Source organism: Peromyscus eremicus, chromosome 7, assembly GCF_949786415.1.
Source record: "Peromyscus eremicus chromosome 7, PerEre_H2_v1, whole genome shotgun sequence".
In the NCBI taxonomy this organism is placed as follows: domain Eukaryota; kingdom Metazoa; phylum Chordata; class Mammalia; order Rodentia; family Cricetidae; genus Peromyscus; species Peromyscus eremicus.
The window spans coordinates 30,828,410-30,853,003 of record NC_081422.1 but is presented as its reverse complement, the minus strand read 5'-3'; the positions used below and the strand labels follow the sequence as shown (position 1 = coordinate 30,853,003).

At 41.1% G+C, this 24,594-nt stretch overlaps 1 protein-coding gene across 7 annotated transcripts in view; it reads left to right on the top strand.

Moving 5' to 3' along the window:
• Fam118b (family with sequence similarity 118 member B) overlaps positions 1-24,594 on the top strand; it is a 51,393-nt gene that overhangs the window by 3,474 nt on the left and 23,325 nt on the right. For 5 of the 7 annotated variants that reach the window (XM_059267602.1, XM_059267601.1, XM_059267600.1 and 2 more), the window contains exon 2: positions 20,486-20,578. In XM_059267602.1, the coding sequence (XP_059123585.1) occupies positions 20,493-20,578 (86 nt within the window). In that variant the 5' untranslated portion in view covers positions 20,486-20,492. Of the gene's footprint in view, positions 1-17,078; positions 17,194-20,485; positions 20,579-24,594 lie in introns of those variants that run through there. The other 2 variants (XM_059267599.1, XM_059267603.1) reach the window with 2 other exon arrangements.

Below are 24,594 nucleotides of genomic sequence, written 5' to 3'. Positions count from 1 at the left end.
CAGTTTAGTTGCTATGAACTTGACAGGTAATTTGGGGTTTGATTTTTCATCACTTAACAGCTGATCTTTTTTCTACAGCTCTAAGTATCTGTTCTGTGAAGGTTTTCAAATGGCACTTCAGAAAGAGCCTCTCTTTTGACCTTAACAAGTGAAATTTATTTCAGACTTACCTTGAATGTGTTTAGCGCCCGCACAAAGAATCTAGATTCTGTTCCTCCCGAGTGCCCCACCCCAATTGCACTCTTACTGAGCTGATGTTTGTATTTGGAGTTTACCAAACTGAATGGTATTGGGGTGATACTTAGGATGTCCCAAGTGGGGGTTGGTGAGATGGCACAGCATGTAATGGTGTTTGCCTCAAAAATGTGGAACCTCATAAAGGTGGAAGGAGAAAACCTACACCATGAAGTTGCCTTTTGACCTCCATATGCTTGCTATGGTACATATGCTCCCTCCACCCCAAATCAATAATTAAAGAAAAGCTTTCCTGGCCTGGGTGTGGTGACACACACCTTTAATCCCAGCACTCAGGAGGCAGAGGCAGGTGTATTTCTGTGCATTTGAGGCCAGCCTAGTTGGTCTACACAGTGAACTCCAGGCTAGCCCTGGCTGCCTCATGGGACCCTGGTTTTTTAAAAAAGAGAATCCTATAATGTAGGTTGTGGATAGTAATTATTTTTTCCAAACCACCTTACTTTTTTTAAATTTTTGAGACAGAATACTTACCACTATGAAACCCATGCTATCCTAGAATTCACTGTACCTCCCAGACTAGCCTTCGGCTCTTGGCTTCCTGAATCAGTCTTTTCCTGAACACCAGCATTACAAGCCTGCTGCCACACCCAACCTCAGACAGGCAATTCCAAGAAATTCCCTTGTTCTGTTGCCTCATACTTTTATCTACCTTTTGACCAGTGATCCAGAAGGTGTAGCTTAAATTAGTGCTTCCTGGACTTTGGTGTTTCATGAAGCGTGGATAGTAGCTATGTCACTAGAGAATGCTGGAGATGGGCCATATGAGGCTACTAGCCTCCTGTCTGTCCACAGTTACCAACCTGATAGGTAGCACCAATGGCTGAGGAGATAAAATACATCCCTACCCTGATGCCTGACTACTTTGCACATTCAAGGTTCTTACTGAAAACTGACTATGCCGTACACTTTTAGAAAGCCACTGTACTAGAACAAGTACGCCCTGTAAAGAGAAACTAACCAAGAGTAACTAATAGGGGCACAAGCATGACAAACAAGACCAAGTTGAGAAAAACAATCCATGGCACAACTCTTCTATAAGTCAGTCAGTTTTCAGTAAGAACCTTGAATGTGCAAAGTAGTCAGGCATCAGGGTAGGGATGTATTTTATCTCCTCAGCCATTGGTGCTGCTTTCTGTTATAAAAGTAATAGTTATAGCATAAAAAGTACAAAAGTTAGAACAGAGGGAGCATTCATAGTTCTCTTTTCAAGCCATATTAGTATCATGGCTTGTCTCCAGTTTTTTATGGACTCTTATTTTTCCCCCAACTGTGAAAATTTAAATGAGCAAATAGAAGTAAAGTGGGTGTGGTGCATAGCCTGCCATTTTTGTCATCTCAGAACACCAGCGGTAGGAGGATGTGAGAGGTTAAAGGTCATCTTCAGCTACACAGGAAAAAAAGGGCAGGAGCAGGGGAACAAGTGCTAAACTCCCATCTATGATCAACCAGCTTTGACAGTTAACCAACATGGGACCATTGTCCTCCCATCCCCAGATGGCTCTGGCTGAAATCCCACACATATTTCATCTGAAACTTTGTTGTCTATTTGTTTTTAATACAACCGCAATCCATTATCCTTTTTTTTGTTTTGTTTTGTTTTTGAGACAGGGTTTCTCTGTAGCTTTGGAGCCTGTCCTGGAACTCACTCTATAGACCATGTGGCCTTGAACTCACAGACATTCCATGCCTCTACCTTCTGAGTGCTGGGATTAGAGGTGTACGTCACCACCCGGCCCATTATCATATTTTTTAAAAAAGAATTTATTAATGTTGTCAAGCAAGAAACTAGCTCCTTTTAGTTAAAGAGACCCAAGATGCATACAAGAAGGAGCTGCATATCTTGCAAACACTTGTTTTGTTGCTGATGGGAATCAAATTCAGTGCTTTATGAATGTTAGCAAGCACCTTAAGTCATATGCTTTTTAAAAAATAATTTATTTTTATGCATTGGTGTTTTGCCTGTGTGTCAGATGCCCTGGAATTGGAGTTACAGATAGTTGTGAGCTGCCCATGTGAGTGCTAGGATTGAACTCATGTCCCCTGGAAGAGCAGCTAGTGCTCTTAACCACTAAGCCATTTCTTAAGCCCAAGTCATCTGCTTTTAACTAGGGAAACAATATACTTTTCATTAGATCACAGAATGTTGATAGTTCCCTTGCTTTCGCTTCCTGAGTGCTAGGATTACCCATGCCCAGCTGGTTTTTGTTGTTGTTTTAGACTAGGTCTTACTGCATAGTCCAGGCTGTTCTCAAACTCAGTGCCTTAGCCTCCTCAGTGCCAAGAGTACAAGTTTGAGCCATCATGCCTGGATGAGTATTTTATACCATTGGTCTTTACACAAGCTAAGCCTGTTCCTATCCATTAAGCTACATCTGCAGCCTTCTTTAGTGTGTGTTTTAAACTTGTTTAAGTGTTAGCTGCTTTAGGGCTACTTGAAGTTTAAATTAATGCATATTAAACCACTCTTGTAAAGCCTAGCACATTGCCAGTATGTAAAGACTATCAGCTAGTCTCAGCACATAGTATAGGACCAGGTGCATAAATACTTGTCAGATATTTGTAAATGAGCTAGGAGCCAAGAAATACAGAACTCAGTCTAATTTTGTCTCTGAGGTTATTTACTTCAAAGTTTTCTGCCTTAAATTTCTCATCCATAGAAGAGGGTAGTGTAAACAACTATATGATACTGAAATTCCTGTGCTTACTTGAAGTAACAGATTGATATTTAGAAAAGTGAGGAGATTTGAAAATAGATTGGGAGGGCTCAGTGATGTAGAGAACTTGTTGCTCTTGCAGTGGGCCTGGGTTCAGTCCCTAGTACCCACCTGGTGGTTCATAATCATCCGTAACCCCAGTTCACAGGTATCCAGCACCTTCTTCTGACCTCTGCACAACACCAGGCACTCAGGTGGTACACATATATCCATTCTATCAACCACTCATACACACAAAAAGAAAATAGATTGAGGGTTGGGGTCATCATTGACAGCATTTAAGCTCCACACCTTCATTCTTCATTTGTAAAATGAATTAATAATACCTACCTAATAAGGTTGATAAGCAAGCAAGATAAAGATATGTAGTGTCTAGCATGCAGTAGGTACTCAAATTATTAGTCTGAAATTGTATTAGACTTTTGTGACTATGACCAAATACCTAAATACAGTAGCTTAAAGGTGAAAAGACTTATTTTGTCTCATAGTTCCAGGGGTGAGTCCATCGTAGTGGAGGGAGCTTGGTGGAGCTGTTATGTTGACTAGGAAATAAGAAGGGGCCAGAGCTAGATATAGCTCCCAAGGGCATGCCACCAGTGATGACTTCTAAGTAGGTCTTGCTTCTTTCTTTTCTCCACCTCCCATTAATTCTGTTGCACTGTGAATGTATCAAGGGATGGACTCATTTATTAGGTCAGAACACTTACGATCTAGTCGTTTCTGGAAACCCTTCATAGACATACTCAAAAGTGTACTTATTTCTTGGGCCTTTGTTAAATGAATTAAGTTGATACTCAGGATTAATCATCATGCATCACTTCTCATGCAGGGCCTGGCATGTGCTAGGGAAGCGCTCCTCCATGGAGCTATATCCCTAGCCCAGTATTTGCACATTTTCAAAACTGTAAAGAGCTATATATTTTAAGGTATTATGTAAAAATCAAAGTAATCTTATTGGGAAATGAACATACAACATAGTTTCTAGACTATCAACAGAAAAAAAATTATGGATTTTTAAAACCACTTGGTTGGATAAAAGTCAGATGTTAAGACCCTAAGAAAATTAAACATGTATTTTCAGCAGGATTTTCCTATTTGAGTAAGAACAATTAAAGATGTGGCTCATTGTGTATGCTTTAGTTGTTAATGGCTGGCATGGACTGATAAGTTTGACCTGATATCATTGTTATATGTAATATATATATATATATATATATATATATATATATATATATATATATATATATATCACTAGTTGGTATTAGCAGAGTTAAACTATTAACTGGTTTAGAGAAATTGATCCACTCAGTTTACCAATCCCAATATATTGGTCCCAACATTTCTGAAACTTGATAAGAGTTACGGGAAGCACTGGGCATAATGGCTCATGCCTGCCATTCCAGCACTTGGGAGGTTGAGGCAAGAGGATTGCTTTGAGTTCATGGCCAGCCTGGGCTACATAGTGAGACTGTTTCAAGCAAGAAATCAGTCATTAGATCTCTGCTGTAGAGATTCTGATTGGGTGACTTGGAGTCCAGGAAATGGTTTCTTTCTGCTTCCCCAAGCTAATACTTTGTTTATGGATATACCAGACGAAGGTCAGGCTCCTAAAAAAAATGTAAGAAAAGTCATGGCCAATGTTAAATATTGCTACTTGGCCTCTCTGCCAAATAGTGTTGGCTGTAGACACATACAGTCTCTTCCACCTGTGCTCCTCACTGTTTAGGTTGGCCTACACTTCAGTGTTCACCTGCCTGCTGTTAATTTTCCCCAAGTGTGCCAGCATGCTTCTCACATGCTTATCAGTAACTTTGTGAGCTCAGCTGGATCACCCTGGCTGTCGGCGGGCGCCCTGCCTCTTCCTCCTACCTTCAATGTTTTTTAGGAATGCTGCCCAGCTGCTGTCCTGGACCTGCTTTTCTCTCACCTCCTTCCTGTGTGGAACCATGTCCTTTTCTGGCTTGTTTCCTTGTTTTATTGAAGCATACACTCCAGGAATTTCCTGAGAAGTATTTGGATGACTTGATTTTGCCTGCCCATTTGGTTCAGCAGCATATAGAAATGAAAGTTTGAAGTAATTCTCCCATAGAACATTGAGACATTGCTGTACTGTCTTCAAGAATTGGTTATTGCTCTAGAGACGGCATTCACATCCTTTTCACATAATCTTGTTTCTCCCCTTTCTCCTTCCTTGAAAACTATGAGTGTTGCATGAATCCTAAATGGTCTTACAGTAAAAACCCAGAGCCAAGTATTGGGGTAAATGCTGAAAGATCAGAGAGACAAAGGAACAAGTCACAGTCACTTCTTTTTTTTTTTTTTTTTTAATTTATTTATTATGGATACAGTGTTCTGCCTGCACACACCCCTGCAGGCCAGAAGAGGGTGCCAGATCTCATTACAGATGGTTGTGAGCCACCATGTGGTTGCTGGGAATTGAACTCAGGACCTCTGGAAGAACAGCCAGTGCTCTTAACCTCTGAGCCATCTCTCCAGCCCCCACAGCCACTTCTTACCTCACCAACTCCACTAATCCTCTGACTGAATGCCCCTGAGTCCGCAGTTGAAAGCTCTCTAGTTCCTGTCTAGCCATTTCACTTCCTATCTCAACCTTCCTAGTGCTGGGATTAATGGTGTGTGCCACCATTGCCTTCCTCTGTTTCTCTTTTAGACTGGATCAATCTCATGTAGCCCAATGTGGCCTTGAACTCACAAAGGTCCAGATGGATCTCTGCCTCCCAAGTGCTAGGATTAAAGGTGTGTGCCACCACTGCCTGACCTCTGTGTTTAACTCTGTAGCTGGCTCTGTCCTCTGATCTTCAAGCAAGTTTTATTAGAGTACAACAAAATATCACCACATATGTGGATGTCCTCTATCCCCTACATTATACCGTTTCATGGTGGTGTACAATGGGGTGGGGCTTTGCCCAGTGTTCTCGTCATGTTATAGTGGGCTCATTCATACCCTTCAGTTCTAAGGCATTTGCCAGACTCTTCTCCCATCCTTTCTTTGATTCTTTTGTTGCTGTTCTCTCCCTCTCTTCTCCTTCCCTCTCCCCTTATCCTCCTCTCCCCCACATCTCTCTCCCCTCTCTCCTCTTCTCTATCCCACTCTCCTATCCTCTCTCCTCCCTTTCTCCCTTCCCCTTACCCACTCCCTTCTCTCTCTGTAGCCTAAGCTGGCCTTGAACTCACTAAGTAACTGAGTCTGATCTTGAACTTTCGATCCTCCTTTCCCTCCTAAGTGCTGGGAATTAAAGTGTGTGCTACCATGCCAGAGTTTTAGTCTACTCTTGCTATATGGATATGATAGGCTGCAGGTGGGTCCATCATAGTTCTTTATAGATTGTTCTCAGAACTTTGCATTAGCTCCATTTCCTACAAGTGATTGGAGGGTTTTCACCGGAAATTCTCTGCCTGATTGTATCCTGCCTCTGATAGGCAATGACATGCTCCTTCTCCAGGCCGGCCTCAGAGCACCTGGTTGAGGTGCCCTCTCTGTTTAAAGTCAGGCCCCGTCTCCTGTTTCCTTCCCTGTTCCCTGGAGCATTTCTTACCTGGCTTATCCTCACTACGACTATGGGCTTCACCAGGGCATGGGGTTTGGTTTTGTTCTGTTCTGTTACCGTTGTAGAGAAGGGCCTTGCACTTAGTAAGCACTTAGTAATTTGAGAAACAAATGAACTCCTTTATCTTGTGATTTCTTTGCAGGTCTAATGATCCTGGTTGTATTTGACTCAAGTTATTTAAAATTCCATTTTGTTTTTCTCTAAACCTTTGATTTGGGAGGTGGAGAAAATGAAATCGTTTTCTGACTTAGCAGTAGGTGAAGAAAATTGCAGTGAGTAGACTTTATGATAATCCATATATATCTTTAGCTCTGCATTAAATTTTCTGTTTCCCATCTCCAAAAATTGATTGAAAGTCCTTAGCTGCTGCAGTCTTCTTCCCTCTGTCTCAGTCTTGGTTTTATAGTTTACAAAATTCTTATCATTTTAATGATAATACTTGAAAAGAAAGTATTAATTGCTTAAGGACTAAAGTCAAAGGAGTGGGCACAATGATATCTGTACATAGCAAAGAAAAACACAAATTATCCGTAAATTTCTTTAACTGTTTTCAGAAGGCCAGTCAGCACAGCCTTTTTAACACTGCCTGAAAAATTTGAGATTAGAAGTCACTGGCAAGTGCTTCTTACTGTTCCAGAATCCATAGGCGTCTCACCCATGGGATGGAGCTAGAGAGCTGCCTTCTCAATGGGCTCCCTCTCATCCTGGTGCCTCACAGCCCCAGCCAGCTGGAGCAGTGTACTGCTGCCCTGTCCAGCCACTGCGTGGCTTGTTCCTGTAGCTATGGAGATCAAACCCTAGACCTTAAACTTTCTAGATAAGTTCTCTATTGCTGAGCCATACAGACCTTTCCTCCATTATCTTATAGAAACAAGATTCTTGCTAAATTGCCAGGCTGGCCTTGAACCTGCTTGCTTCTACCTCTGTAGCTGGGATTATAAGTAGGTCCCACCACATCTTGCTCTGACAAATTGTATTTGTTTGTTCATTTAAGCCAGGGTCTTGTATAAAAAAAACTGGCCTCCACCCTTAAAAACATTACTTACAGCTGGGCAGTGGTGGCGCACATCTTTAATCCCAGCACTTGGGAGGCAGAGGCAGGCGGATCTCTGTGAGTTCAAGGCCAGCCTGGTCCACAAAGCGAGTTCCAAGACAGCCAGAGCTGTTACACTAAGAAACTCTGTCTCGAAACACCGCCCACCCACAAAAAACAAAAACAAAAACAAACCCAAACCATTACTTACTTTTACATGTATGAGTGTTTTGCTTGCACCTGTGGACATCTGTTCACTACATACATGCAGTGCCAGAGGAGGCCAGAAGAGGGTATCAGATCCCCTGGAACTGGAGTTACAGACAGCTATGAGCCGCCACGTGTGTGCTAGGAGTCGATGTGTGTCCTCTGGAAGAGTAGCCAGTGTTCTTGACTGCTGAGCCATCTCTCCAGCCACAACCTCCAGCTTTTGATATTCTGCCTTGGCTTCCTGAGTACTGAGGTTAAGGTGTACACAACCCTGCCCAGCACTGAATGTTTTTAAAAGTTAATTTTGCTAAAATACTGAGGTCAGTGGAGGAAAGCAGGAAGATAGTATGAAAGGGGTTGTAAGAATATGATAGCCTGAAGCAAAGGCACTCTAAGGAAGGAAGTTTTGAATTGATATGAACATGGAGCCAAGATTATCAGGTGCTTTGCGCTCCTTTTTGAAAACATTGTATGTGTGTGAGTGTTTTGCCTGTGCGTTTGTGTACCATGTTCATGCCAGATGCCCTCAGAATCAAAAGAAGACATCGGATCTCCTAGAAAACTGGAGTTATGGATGGTTATGAAGCACCATGTGAGTGCTGAGAACCGAACCTGGGTCTTCTACAGAGCAATAAGTACTCTGGCCAGTGAGCCAGTGAGCCAGCCCTCTTGCCTTTTCTGCATAACTGCTTCATTATAACTTTATATTTTTTCCTTAATGTCTACACGGGATCTGTTCTCCGAGGTACAGGAGAGGTGCCAACTACCCTCTGTGGCTGCTCACTGCCTGGGAGTCCCTCCCTTGTCTTCACTGGCCTCCCAAGCTCTTTATTATACAGTGTGTTTGTAGGTTTCCCTAGCCTGCTCTTCTCTCATAATTTTTCCCCCTTTGGTTATTTTCACAGGCCACTTTGAGACTGCTGTTGCCTGCTGGGCAAAGCAATGCTTTTGGAGTTGTTTCTTCCGAGCTAAAACTTGGTGGGCTCTATGGAGATGATAATCTCTTTTTTGTGTGTGTGGTGCTTTCAGATTCTTTTTTCTAATCTAAACAATACTTTAGACTCTCAGCTTATTTATATATCACATAAAATACTATTTTTTTAAAGTTGATTTTTTTTTGTTTGTTTGGTTGGTTTTGGTTTTGGTTTTGGGGGTTAGGGTTTTTCTGTTCAACAGTTCTGTGTGTCCTGGAACTCACTTTGTAGAACAGACTGGGCTCCAACTCACAGAGATCCGCCTGTCTCTGCCTCCCAAGTTCTGGGATTAAAGGTGTGCGCCACCACTGCCCAGCTAAAATTGATTCTTATTAGGACAGAAGTCCTGCAGAGATTATCATAGTAGTTGAAGATGGCATGTTTAGTCATATCATTCTTTTGTTCTGACAGGATTGTTAAAATGGTTTTTATAAAATCAGTACACACTTAGGTTGGTATTTCAGACCAAAAGAAAGAGGCAATTGCCCATAATTTTAACATGTAGAGATTATCTCTGTCATTCAGAGGTCTGTGGCACAGAGTCATTCAGAGGTCTGTGGCACAGAATAATTTTTAAACTATTTTGACCTTTAGTTTGATATACTGTCTGTCTCAAAGAACCACATGTGTCTAAGTACAGTCTCACTGAACTTGAAAGTTGTGTCTCACGGGCATGAAGCACAGTAGTGACATGGGCCAGGAGTCTCTCCAGGTTAATTGGTGCTTTAGACCATAAGAATACTGTGGTGGGGAGGGAAAGAAATGTGTGGAGGTGGAGGAGGATTCCTTCAGACCTTGTACCTTGGAGGCTAAAGAGAGGGTGATTGCTCTTTCACTGGGGGATGGAAGGGAAACTAGGAAAAGATGAGAATGGAATTAAGTGCTAGGTGCTTCCAGAGGGAAAGGAAGATAAACAGCAACACAGTCTCAGTGAATTTTGTCTTTAGGATTTCATTTCCTATAAAGGGTTCAATGAGCACATGTTCCTCCTCAGTGTTAATGTGTGTGTATTCAACCTGCATGAACAAGTTACAAGTACTGACTATGGTGTTCTGTCACTAGAGGCTAGACTTTCCAAGGAAATAGCCTATGTCTTATTCGTCAATTGAGATACTATCACATGTCATTGTGTCATAACAGGGCTGACTTTGAAGTCAGTGTACTATGTCTACTGTGCTGAGATATTATTGCACTGTCTTAACAAAGTTGACTCTGCAGTCATTGTTCCCTGACTACTGCATAATAGTCAGGTGACTTTTATTTAGCAAGCTTTGTAATCAGTTTCATTGTCTAGGGTATTTGTCATACATAGTGATAACAGAATCTTCTTCAGAGAAGAATGGTATTGAACAAAGTGTAAATGCTATGTAGTGTTTTGGGGAGGTAAGCTGGATGCAATAGTAATTTTAACACTATGTTTGACATTTAATATATATTTGAACATGAAAATTCAACAACTTATGTCTAATAAAATGATTGTTTTGAATCCTACAGGCATATGCAGAATATAATCAGAGGCAGCTACAAACTAGAAATAGACTAAGTTGAGTACATGTAGCCCTGTTTTATCAAACACATCCGTAGACTGTCAACAAAGTCTTATGTGACCTTATTCTCTCTTCATCAGTTTATCTTCTAGACTTTAACTGTCATAGTAGGTACACAATTATTGAATCAGCAAATATTTGAACATTTGCTTAAAACACTGTGTAATAGAAATGGGCCTAGGAACAGATGATAGAACTTCTCCTTATCCCGAAAGAACAGTTATTCTTGTGGGAGAGGCCAATAATTGCAAATGTTAAAAGATACAAATAAGGGGTCAGAGTATATAGCAGAGGCACTTAGAGGAGAAGGGTGGACAGGCAGCCTACTGGTAGCATTGAAACGAGGGGCTCCAGAAGAGAAGAGGGGGCTGAATGAAGTGCTGATGGTGGGTGGAGCTATAACCATCATAACCATGATGAAGAATTTAATTTTATTAATCACAGATGAGAAGTCGTGGAATGCTTTTATTTAACCCAGTTTGTTTTGAGATAAGAAACACTAGTTTCTTGTCCCCAAATGCTAATACCCCTGAGTCACTTGACAGAAAGAGTTCTACTTTTAAGAATCCACCTTTGGCACTGGAAAGATGGCTTAGAGGTTAAGGGCACTGGCTGCTCTCCCAGAGGTCCTGAGCCCAGTTCCCAACAAACACATGGTGGCTCACAACCATCTGTAATGAGATCTGGTGCCCTCCTCTAGCGTGCAGGCACACATGCAGGCAGAACACTGTATACATAAAAAATAAATAAATCTTTAAAAAAAAAATCCCTCTTGGCTGTGGTGATAACTCAGAGGACAAAGTGTTTGCTGTGTAAGCATGAGGACCAGTATTAAGCTCCCCAGAGCCCTTGTAAGTTAGACACAGGAAGGTAGTTCAGATCATCAGGTTCGATTTGAATAAAAGTTTGGTGGCCTATGCATATAGACGGGGAAGAACATTCTGAGTAAAGACAGACCTCAAGGCTAGAGTGCACAAGCCTGTTTGAGGAATTCTGTAGAGGCTTCAGGGAGGGACTGGATGTGTCAGCTTTCTAGAAATGAGTTTCTCTTGAGCTTCAAGAAGTTCATATGTCAAAGTAAATCAGTAGTTAGGTATGGAACTTTCAGTCCACAAATACTCTACAGATGCAGTCTTTAAATACCTACACTCATGTCTTAACTTGAAATCTTAACAAAGTAATGCAGTTTAAGTTCACTTCATCGTACAGCTGAACAAACAGGTGTCCTGTAAGTAAATCAGTGGAATTGGATTACATGTGTACAGACCCAGCATTTAAAAAAAACAAAAAACAAAAAAACGAACAAAACAAAAAAGCCCCCAAACTAAAGATGCTACCATTCTAGAATGGGGATGTAGTTCAGTGGTAGAGTATGTGCCAGGTGTGCCCAAAGTACTGTTTTTCATCTCCTGTAATTCAGAGAGGGAAGAGTGGATTCGATCATTTCCACTTACAGATTGCCAGATTATAAGGCTAAAGTCTGTTTTATGGCAAAGATGTTAAGGACACTTGTTGATAAGACAAACAGTGAGAGGGTTAAGATTGGGTTTAGTAAAGGGGAAAACTGCCTTTTGTTTGTTTTTGTTTTTCAAGACAGGGTTTCTCTGTGTAGCCCTGGCTGTCCTGGAACTCACTCTATAGACTAGGCTGTGCTCGAACTCAGAGATCTGCCTGTTTCTGTCTCCCAGGTGTTGGGATTAAAGATGGCTGGGCATATAGCTTATTGGTAGAGCATTTACCTAATATGCATAATCAGGTTTTATCATGTTCCCTGTTCTTTCTAGCTCAGTAGTACCAAATCTCTTAAATGTTTTTATTTGGTGATAAGTGTTTTCTGTTTTCATACAGTAAAATTTTCTATGTGCTTCTTAATTCTTAAGTCTTGAATTGGTCACACTATCATCACTGGCCATAGTAGAAAATCGGCAGAGCTGTGTGTATCAAGTGTGTTCTGTGCATTGAAGTGCCTTTTTTCAAATGTCCATGCTCTTTATAAAGAACTATGCCCTGTAATCTGCTCAAAGTGATCCTGGGGCGACTCTAGCCATCATGTCCCACAGCTCATCTTTTCTTAATGTTCTGAATTTTGTGTCATGATTATAGTGGCCTTTTGTACTGAGTAAAACTTCTATATGCTTTTCTCCATTTATCACTGTTTTCTATTGGAATCCTATTCTGCAAATTGCCATTCATTGTTTCTAGGTTAGTTTGCTGGGAGGTTGGAGCTGAAATAAAATTAGAGAATGTTCAGAAACATGGGTCTGAAGAAAAACATTATTCTTTCTACTAATAGCACACACACGCACAAAAAAAAAGGAAAGTGACACATGTTCATATAACTAAAAATTAGAAGGACTCTTGAAATTCAACATACCTTTTCTCTCCCCCAGACAGAACTGTTACAGATACCACCTCCAGCTCTAATAGTTCTCCCACTTTACTTTCTTGGAGCTAGGGTCTCTCTACAAAGCCCAGCTGGCTGCCACCTCAAGATCCTCTTGCTTCCATCTTTGGAATTCTGGGGTTACAGGTCTGTGCCACCATGCCTGGCTACCCTCTTTCCTTAAAAGGACATGTAACATGCCGGGCGGTGGTGGCGCACACCTTTAATCCCAGCACTCGGGAGGCAGAGGCAGGCGGATCTCTGTGAGTTCGAGGCCAGCCTGGTCTCCAAAGCGAGTTCCAGGAAAGGCGCAAAGCTACACAGAGAAACCCTGTCTCGAAAAACCAAAAAAAAAAGGACATGTAACAACCTCTTTAACTTCCAGTTCTATTTCCATTTGAAGTAGAGAATTCAAGAGCATAGCATGTAATAGACATTTAAAGCTGCTAAATGAAAACAAAAAATTGTACTCAAATAAGCTTATTCGTAAAACCCTTTGTGTGTTCTAAAATTGGTTTTTATACAGAGCAAGCCTGTGATAAGTTTCTGACTTATCTGTTATAATATCATGTTTAATATATATATGTGTGTGTGTGTGTGTGTGTGTGTGTGTGAACTCAAATGTAAGTAGTATTGTAATGAGTAAATTGGACTTGATTGTATGTATGCATATGTGCATCTTCCCCCCTCCACCCCTCATGTGCATGCGTGCTTAGGTGCACATGCACATTTGCCCGTATATATGAAGGCCAGAGGTCAACCTCAGATATTTTTCCTCAGGAGCCATCTGCCTAGTTTGTTGAGACAGGATCTCTCATTGGCCTTCCTCAGTTGGAATATGCTAGGTTTGCTGGCCAGCAAGCCCCCGGATCACCTGTTTCTGCCTCCCTGGTAATGGGATTACACGTGTGTACCACCGTAGCTGCTTTTTAAAATTGTAGGTTCTGAAGGGTTGAACTAAGGTCCTTGTGCTTGCAAGGCAAGCACTTTATTAACTGAGCTATCAATTTGGCTTTAAAATTAAAAATAATTGATAAAGGAGCTAGAAGGATGGCTCAGTGGTTAAGAGCACTGCTTTCTATTATAGAGGACCTGGGTTCGATTCCCAGCACTCACATGGCAGCTCACAACTATCTGTAACTCCAGTCCTAGGAGATCTGACACCCTCTGGCTTCTGAGAGTAAGCACTCTCTATATACATGCAGGCAAAACACCTACATAATTAAAATATGACTGATAAAAAGAACATCCAAGGTCATGATCCCGAAATACCAATATGATTTATTTGGGGCTTGAGTGAAATGACTTACTGGAATTTGGGGTCTTTCAGAAGCCTTGCCACTAATGAGACTCTTTTCATATTGGATGTGAGTGAGTGTTGGTAAAAGAATAAGTAACATCAAGCTATCATGTTACCAGCAGCAAGTTTTCAAGAAATGAGTTTTATGCAGCGATTATCTGACAAAAGTCAGGGGTTTCTGGCATGCTGCTTAAGAATAACGATAGGAGCTAAGATAACCATGGGTAGAGGAAATATTTCAAGTCTGGGTTACAGAGAGCAATCAAATGCCTGCTCACTGGACATCATTTCTATCTCTGTATGAATCTTAGGAAGACACAGCAAGCTTGCTTTTGTACACGGATAGGAAAAACTGCACTGTACATTGTGGATTGAATTTATCAACTATCCAGGCAAATATTTTATTGAATATGTTCCATTCAACAAGCTTGTAGAATGCTCCTTGGTGGTGCCTTACTTATACTGGGCATCCTTTCATTCCTCCCTTCCCTGACAGCTGCTAAAACACAGATGTGTTGGAATTAGTCCAATAGCCACAATCAGAGGGGTTTTGGGTTTTTTTCAAAACATAGGATGACTATTGTTTCCCTTAAAAAAAAAAAAAAAGTTAACCTTTTTTGCTGTAGAAGTAAACGTGTTCTTTTTTCCAGTTAATGTTTCATTTTTCATAAACAAAGAGAAGCTTGCTGCAAGGAATGTGCCAGTCTTTTATACTAGTTATTTGTAAATCCTTTGCTTTCTGGCAATCCCCCCACCAAAATATTGGACTTTCCCTCGACTTGACTTATTCCATCTGCCCATCTATCACATAGTGTTATTCCAAGTTCCTTGTAGCATGGGGCTTGGCTCAGTTGAGTACTGTGCATATGCTGGAAGCCTGTGAGAATGAGGAGGCAGCTTGAAGACCCAGCTGAATGCTGAGTGCAGGGAAGAGCCAGGGTTTACCCTTTGTGCTGCTTCCAAGATGCTGGGACAGCCAGAGCTCCTAGGATTCTGATGGTTTCAGATCCTGGGTCCGTTATTAAGTGCCAACCTATCTGTCATCCAGATAACCAGTCCCTTTTCTCTCCACTCTCTATTCCTCATTTCTTTCAGGGTTTTTCTTAGGTTATCTTGAATCTGCCACCTCCAGCTCTATTTTTACCAAGATGACAGGTTGCAAATTATAAATGCTCTGACTTTCTTTGATTTTTAATTGGGAAGGTCTCATGTGGCCCAGGTTGACCTTGAACTCACTATGTAGCTGAAGCCGGCCTTGAACTCGATCCTTCTGTCTCTGTCTCTACCACTTAGGATCAGGGATTACAAGACTGCTAAGTGTTCTATCTCATTTGAAGATTTTGGCCTGAAAGTTTTGTAAATGACATCACTGTCACCTGTTTTCAGTGTTCAGTGGGCATCTGACTGACTTTGCTATGCTCTGTTAGCCTTGAAGGATTTCTCAGTAACTTAGCAGTCATTGGAGTATTGAGGACACTGCCACAGGTAATGCCACTGTTTACTTGTGTCAGAAAAGTGTTTCCACTTCAACTCTACGTAGCTCCTGTATTCTTCCTGGCTCCGTGACCTGACTAGGGCAGCAAGGAAATCAAGAAAAGACAGACACACAGAAAGAAAAGCTGGGATTGGCTGATCTAGGGTCTCTAATGGAGAAGCCAAAGCCAGCTCCTCACCCCCAAGCTCAGTGTGTTTACTATTATATAGCTAAACAGGGAGGAAGAGTTATTCATACAGCTGAACAAGGAGGCAGGTTTAGTTAATCTCAGTAGGAGCCATCTCTGGGAGAGAAGTCTTCAGGCCTTAAATATCTGAAGGTAGAAAGCTATAATGGACATTTTCTGCAAATGCTATTAACTTCGACAGTTAGACCAGAGGAAGGCTTTGCCATTGAGCCTCACCTGGGGAAGGCTTTTCTACTCCTATTGGGGTCCCTGACAGACCCTTGGCATGACTGTGCCCATGTCAACAACATACATTCACTCAGGACTTCACTCACTCCTTACACATAGCAAATTCCACTGAAACAGAAGCTGAAATAATCTCATATAGAGAAATTCATGTGTAAACTAACTAGTTGATACATGTTAGGAATGCTGTACCAGATTTCCATACTTACCTTTGAGGCTTTTTAGCAGCACTGCATACTGTTTAGGATAAATGATAAAAGGGATTTCCCCCCCTGAAAACAATGCTCTAGAATGAATAAGATATGATTTTTGTAACATATGCACTGGGATATACACTTGGGAGATATCTCATATGAGACATCCTTGACTGAGGGTAAAATATTAGTCCAGTGGAAAACAAGATGAGTGGATGACGAGTTGTGATAAGGGCATACAGAATTACTTTTCATTCAGCTTCTCAGTAATAGAACCTAAAACATTCCAGTCAGAGCCCGTTGTGCATGTTTAATTTTCTTAAACTATAGCCACTGAAATGAGCTTGCAGAAAGGTTCTGTAAAGAAAAGCGTCAGAAATTAACCAGTGGTCTGGATGAGAACACAGCAAAGCTGATGATGCATTTCCCCAGAGAAATGCAGAATTAGTCTAGAGTTCTGTTGGTGATCATCAGCAGTGAGAGGTGTGTAACGAATAGTTCTTCCAACTTCCCAACTGAGCAGGCTGCATGAGTGCATGCCTCCACCATGACTAATTATGACATGCCCATTGAGATCTACACAGAGTTATTTTAAGTAAATCTGTTTGCTACAATTTTAGCACTTAAAAAATTAGTTTCGGACTTCAAAAAATATTGTAAGACTGAGAAACTAGTAGTTGGAGAACATTTTAGTTGGTGGTAGTGTTACTGAGAGCATGGCGGGCGTTGCAAGACGGAATGGCTGTGGTTTGAATTCTGGGACTAAGTACCGACCTTTTGTGTCACAGGGTTCTCATCCATAAAGTAGGCTGATGATGCAGGCTGAGACTCCTTTAAATGAAATATTTGAGACCAGAAATGGTTGGTTTGAGTTTTTTGTTTTTGTTTGTTTTTAATATTTTTTTATCACATAATGAGTTATCTTAGAGATGAGACACAAGTCTAAAACACAGTATTAATTTATTCTTTATATACATATAGCCTGATGGTGTTGTGTACAATTTTTACTATAACATAATGTCAAGTGTGAAATTTTGTACTTGATGGCATCTTATCAGCGGACCAAATGTTTTAGACTTTAGAACATTTTGGATTTTGGATTTTCAGGTAAGAGATATTCAATCTGTAATACCTAATAATAAGGTTGTAGGAATTAAGTGAGCTAATATTTATAGATTTTTCATGGCCTGTGATAAGTAGTGATATTTTTTAAATTTGGTTTTGTTGTTGGTTTTTCAAGACAGGGTTTCTCTGTGCAGCTCTGACTGCCCTGGGACTCTTTCTGTAAACCAGGCTGGCCTCAAACTCGGAGATCTGCCTGCCTCTGGCTCTCGAATTCTATGCCAGCACTGCCCAGCAATTTTTAATTTTGCTTTTTGTTTTGTTTTAGGTATTTTGAGACAAGGTTTCTCTGTGTAGCCCTAACTGTCCTGGAACTCACTCTGTAGACCAGGCTGGCCTCAAACTCTGCTTACCTCTGCCTCTCCACTACTGGGATTAAAGGTATGGGATTAAAGGCCACCACCTGGCCTTTTTTTTTTTTTTTTTTTTTTTTTTTTTGGTTTTTTTTCGAGACAGGGTTTCTCTGTGTAGCTTTGCGCCTTTCCTGGAACTCACTTGGTAGCCCAGGCTGGCCTCGAACTCACAGAGATCCGCCGGCCTCTGCCTCCCGAGTACTGGGATTAAAGGCGTGCGCTACCACCGCCCGGCATTTTTTTTTAATTTTTAAACAAAACTGGGTTAGTATTTGAATTGAACACTAAGTTCTGAATATTCCAGGCTTCAAAACTTACATTAAGTTCATTTACTTTACATTTCTCGGTGCTCAATGATTAGGTTTAATTTGGTTTTTGTTGTTTTTGGGGGTGGGGTGGGGAGGGGGTTCAAGACAGGGTTTATCTGTGTACCCCTAGCTGTCTTGGAACTCGCTTTGTAGACCAGGCTGCCTGGTCTCAGAGATTTGCCTGACTCTGCCTCCCAAGTGCTGAGATTAAAGGTGTGTGCCACCGCGCCCAGCTGGGTTTAATTTGTTTAAGTGATGGGTTTACAGAACCGTGTTTATGAGGGCGAGGGGACATAAATATGTTTGCCTTCCCTTAGTGTTACTTTAAATCATATCCCCAAACTGAGAGATTGTGGTATGTATGAAATAAAAAAACCACTTTTTTTTTTTATCACTGGTTCTCCATAAAACATAAATGTTAGACAGAAAATGATTTCTATAAGTTAGAACTTGATGAAAATATTTTAGTGATGATCAAGTTCTGACTGTCAGCAAATAGGAAGCTTTTTAACCTCTAAGAAGTGAAACACACACATGAGAGAAGGAAGTCTGTCAGTGTATTCTTTGATGTTGCTCATAGATGCCGCAGTAGAGAAAGAAGCTCACCCAAATGCTAAGCCTTCATCTTCCGAAGGAGCAGAAGGGTTCAGCATTCTTAAAAAAGACTGACACCCAGCTAGCTCACTCCAGTTACTTTATTCAAACATACACAAGGTTAATAGGGGCTGGGAAAGGCTCCAACTATCAAAGTCATCTTGCTCTTGCTGCCAGTGAGAGCAGACAACCCACAGAAATCTCAGTCTCTTTTGACTATGGCAAGACATAATCAAAAGTAAGAATCCAGGTCTGCCGGGAATGTCTTAGGACCACGGTCGGTGTAGCTGCAAGCTCTCATGTAGCAGCACCAAATACAGAGTCTCCAGAAAGACAACAGTTCTTCAAGATTTAAACAGTCTGAAAACAGTTTCTCAGCCTCTACTGATTAACCCAAACATAACAAAGGCTTTCTGAAACATTCTGCTCAAAACCAGACATAAAGGCTTTACTTTACATATTGCTACAGTGGTGTACTTACTGAGCACCCAGCATTCACAGAGTGTCTAGGAAAGTTAAATTTGACTTTATTTAGCTGTTTCCTACTTGAAATACTAGAAGAAGCCCCCAGAGATATTCTGTTCTTAGAAAACATGTACTTTTGTTTAAGACTGACTTTATTTTTAAGAATTTACAGTATCCTTTTAACAATCATAGCAGATATTTAAGTTAAGGCAAGATTTCCAGCTTTGGTGATTGACCTATTTTCCCAGGGCCTTGCTTTCTTATGATCAGAATCAAAGATTTTACCAGAAAGGTGATCTATGTCCTAACTTTTGTGGGTTTTCTGTTCCCTAGTTCCCTGATGACTATAATATCAAAGAAATGTCATTATGTGAAATGGAATATGGGATAAGGAGCTAAGCCTTCTGTTTACAAGAGAAAATTCTACACATGGCTTTAATAAATAATGAGCTTTCTAATAGTGAAGTCCTAATAGTAACAGTGGGGCATAATAACATATCCAGAACTCTATTATCTTCTACATTGTCAGTGAGATGCTCAGCAGGTACAGGTACTTGCTGCCAAATCTGACAATCCGAGTTTGATCCCTGGGACACAGATGGTGGAGAAGAGACTAGACCCTGAAAGCTATCCTCTGATCTCCACACACATCCCGAGACACACCAACATATGCATACTCACGCACAACTAAAAAAATAAAATAAAAAAGCCAAGCGATGGTGTCGCACACCTTTAATCCTAGCACTTGGAAGGCAGAAGTAGGTGGATCTCTGTGAGTTCAAGGCCAGCCTGGTCTACAAGTTCCAGGACAGCTAGGGGTATTACACAGAGAAACCCTGTTTCAAAAAAACAAAACAAAAGTTGCTAATATCAGTCTTTAAATGTCACCAGTATACTAAAGTTTTAAGCAATTAAAATCCGTTGTAGCTCTTTTGTTTGTAGTGACTCCTGTGCTGGGTATCCCAGCAATTGATGTTCATTGTCTTTCACATCTCTTTGCTTAATACCTCTACCACTTACCACGGTGACTTGACTAAAGTCCCCTCCATGTTTAGTGAGAGAGACGTGTCTTCAGCCTGTGGGGACAGTTAACAACAAAGAATGTCTAACAGTGAACAAGTGGTGTTGCTCATTGTATTGCCAAGTGTAGGTGGATAATTAAGCACTGTTAGCACACTGATCTGTGGGTTGTTTGATGTCCTCAGTGATTCCCAAGTCGTCTTATGTCAGTTCCATAGAGTGATGGCCAGTGGCTTGCATGAGTTGTCATAGCTGGGTTTTGGTGAGAGTTGGGGGCAAGGGATTCTCAGAAACAGAAGCAGTATGCCAATATGGAGCACTGATACAATGAGAGTTGTAATTTCAAGACTACTTGTCTTAGACTAATTTCATTCCTTAACCTTGGTTGCTCATTAATTAATGGATTTCTGTTGAGCAGAGGACACCCTATAATACCTTAATGGGTATATGACTTATGAAAATGCTTAATGTATGTGCTGTTGTAAATGGTGTACTTTACAGATCTAATCATGGTACATGATGTTTAATCTATTTTAGAAACTGGATGGCTTCTACAGGGAGCCAGGCCTCTGATATAGACAAGATTTTTGGATTCTTCAATGATGGCGAACCCCCCACCAAAAAGCCCAGGTAAACAAGAGAAAGGGAATCAGAGGAACAGAAAATTACCATTAGTGGGAGATACTTACCCTGAATTATAGGTGTTTTCACTGATTAATATGGCCTTCATTTAAAAGACTAAATTATTTTTACTTTGGATTTAATTTTTTATTAAGGTAAATATATGTACATAAAATTTTTGTTACTTTAAAGCTAATAATATGCTACTCATCAGAGATATTAATTTTCTATTTTTTTATTTTTTTTTTTTTTTTTATTTTTTATTTTTTTTGGTTTTTCGAGACAGGGTTTCTCTGTGTAGCTTTGCGCCTTTCCTGGAACTCACTTGGTAGCCCAGGCTGGCCTCGAACTCACAGAGATCCGCCTGGCTCTGCCTCCCGAGTGCTGGGATTAAAGGCGTGCGCCACCACCGCCCGGCCAATTTTCTATTTTTTTAATCTTGACATCTGTTTTGTTTTTGATGTGAGACAGGGTCTTGCTACATAGCCCAAGTTGGTCTAGAACTCTTTTTTTTTTTTTTTTTTTTTTTTTTTTTGGTTTTTTGAGACAGGGTTTCTCTGTGTAGCTTTTGCGCCTTTCCTGGAACTCACTCTGTAGCACAGGCTGGTCTCGAATTCACAGAGATCTGCCTGGCTCTGCCTCCCGAGTGCTGGGATTAAAGGCGTGCGCCACCACCTCCCGGCTAGAAGTCTTGCTTCAGCCTCCCAGATGCTGAGATTGCAGGTATGCAGCTGACAGCACACACTTTAAATGCTATGTTCTGCTGCATGCTCTCTAGTAACAGAAGATAAGGACTCCGTTTGCTTTCCTGCGTCCTCCCTCTGTTGGGGCCCCACAGGTTTCACCCTTATCTCCCATATGTTTATCTGTATTTGATCAACCAGTTCTCAAGATTTACATTATTATGTCTTTATACATGGTATTCATAAGCTGGGCATGATGCTTTTAATTCCAGCACTCAGGAGACAGAAGCAGAGGCAGGCAGATCTCTGTGAGTTCAAGGCCATCCTGGTCTACATAGCAAGTTCCAGGACAGCCAGAGCTGTGTAGTGAGGCCCTGTCTCGAAAAACCAAACAAACCATAAATAGTATTAAAGTGTTATGATTTTATTTCCTTTTGTGCATTTTTTTAACCTCCATATCACTGAAGAGCGTCTTGGGTTTTTTTATTTTCTGTGTTCCTCTTCAGATGCTGACAGGAAAATTAATCTGTCATATGCTGAAAAATGTTGGAAACTTTAAAGTTTAATTGATTCCATGGATTCTTACCTCTGGACTCAACCCTGGGACAGTCAGCTCCTTAGTCTCCTGCGTTTTATTTGACCGTGCTCCATTTTGCTGAAGCACACTCTCAGGTGCCTTCCTTAGTAAGAATACATAGGGAAGAATTGTGGAGATACTGAAATGGCTTTGTCATGTCCTTACATTTACTTAATGGTATGGCTGAGAATAGAATTTTAGCTAGGAAATACTGTTTTCTTACAATTTTGACAGTGCCACTCATTTCTCTGGTAACAGAGAAAAGTATTCTTACCAAGATAGACAGTCTGTGGTGATTAGCAGTTGTTTTAGAAATGAATTTAAAAGAGGAAATGGTGATTTGGTCACAATTTCAGAGATTTTGGCTTATGGTCTGTTGGCTCCATTTCTCTTAAGAGTATTGTGAAGTGGATTGTCATTGAAGGACGTGTAGAACAGAGTTGCCCATCTTTTGCCTGCTGGAATCAGAGAGCCAGGGAAGAAGGGTCCAGAAACAAGATACCGTTCTTTCAGGTCTCATCTCTAGTGAGTACCTCCAAGTAGGCCCTGTGACTCAGTCTCTACCAGTCTCAGTAATGCCTTCACATTACAAACCCATCAGTGGATTAACCCAATGATAAGTTACCTTCCAAAAACCCCAGCTCTGAACACTGACTGCTGCCTTGGGAACCAAACCTTTGGTGCTTGAACCTTGCCAGGGGGTGTTCCAGACCCAAATCAAAACACCAGTTTTTGTATTGTGTGATCTCTTTTGTCTTTGCTCACTAAAATCTTACAAAAATCACATTATTCTCAGTAACTCAAAAAAATTGTACAATACCATATCATGTGAAACTAAATACTATGATGCCTTCAAGTTACTTCCTGATAACTTCATTTTGAAGTAATTATCCTGTGTTAAGCTGATATTAAACTCTCATTAAACATTTGTCTTTTGTTCAGATGTCAAACCTTCTGTCATTAGTGTGTTCATGTTTTCTCTCCACTTCCCACCCCCACCCCATCTCTCACTATTTTATAACAAGGTCTTTGTATATAACCCATCCTAAACTCCAGCTCTGTCCTCCTGTATCAGCCTCCTGAGTTCTTGGATTACAGGCATGTACCTATGTGCCTGGCTCTGTTTTTTGTTTTGGTGTGTGTGTGTGTGTGTGTGTGTGTGTGTGTGTGTGTGTGTGTTATTTGTTTCAGTTCTACTTTCTTAAAGGTTTTCTCAGTTTTTCTTATGGGTTTTTAAAAATTGCTGTTACATTTTTAATTTTTTTCAGTTTTGTTATAGTTACTGTTTTTGTCTTTTTGAAGACAAGGTGTCACTAGGTAGCTCCAGGCTGGCTTACAAGTGTGATCTTCTTGCCTTAGCCTCCTGAGTGATTGTTTGTATGTACTGCTTATCGTGGGCCTTTTGCAATTGTAAAGTGACCATATAGTTTGTCTATTCATATTTAAGCTATGGAAAAGCAGTTAGGAGTCTATGTGAGTGTAGATATTAGTCAGGGTTCTCTAGATCAGTGGTTCTCAACCTTCCTAATACTAGGACCCTTTTTACAGTTCCTCATGTTCTGGGGACCCCAACTATAAAATTATTTTCATTGTTACTTCATAATTGTAATTTTGCTACTGTTATGAATCGTCATGTAAATATCTGATATAGAGGATATCTGATGTGACCCCTGTGAAAGGGTCATACAACTCCCGTAGGAGTCACAGCCTACAGGTTGAGAACCACTGCTCTAAAGGAGTAGAACTGATAGAATGAATACGTATTTTAAAGGGGGGTTATTAGGTTGGCTTACATGGTGTGGTCTGGGTAGTCCAACAGTAGTTCAAGTCACATTGGAGAGTCAGAGAAGCCAGGAGCTTCTCAGCAGTCCCAGTCTGGTGTTGAAGGCCTAAGGGATAGATTCCTGGAAAACCACCGGTCTTCAGTCCACACTGGAGGACAGAAGGAGATGATAATGTCAGTGAAGAACTGAAGCATGGACAGGGTAGATGAACTTGTTAGCAGGATGGGAAGGCAATGCTGACCTCCTTTTTAAAATCTGGCTGCCACCAGGTGCCACCTACATTTTAGGGTGGATCTTCCCACTTTGAATAATCTGATCAGGAAGATTCCTTACAGGTTTGCCCAGGAGCTTTTCTTTTAGTTGATTCCAGATTCTATCAAATTGGCAACCAAGTATTCATCATCACAATAAGCTAATGAGCTTCCCTCTGAATATTAAGCCTGGAGCAGGTTCAGTAGTTGAGGACCTCTAACCTGTCTAAAGCTGGGTCTTTCCTGCTCCTATTTCCCCAGAGAAATCTTTCCATCTCTTGAATTCGTGGAGACTGGGTGCAGAGAAAAGGTTAAAGCCTAGTGTCTGGGAGGCTTGCCCCAAGGGAGACTGGTTGGAGAAGTCTTAGATTTCATACAGAGATTCTTCCTTAATCCCTCCCACCTGGCACTGTGCACAGTGTTCTCAAATGCAGCGTCCTCTGGCTGACTTTCTGCAGACTTCCAGCTGAGTTTTAGTGCCACCTGCCTGCCCACCTGAACATTCCTGAGCTTCTACAAAGGGAATTGGGTTTTATCCTGAACTTCTAAAATGATGTTGCCTTCTGATGTCTGTTGTCTGCTCGCTGCTGTCATCTTGTCCTACCCTACTTTTTATACATGCTGTAGCAGGATGTTACAGCTCAGCACTGCTACCATAGGCCGAGGAGTTACACTTTAGAGACCTCCGTACAGGAAGAGCTGCAGAGAAGAATTTCGGGTACACCATTTT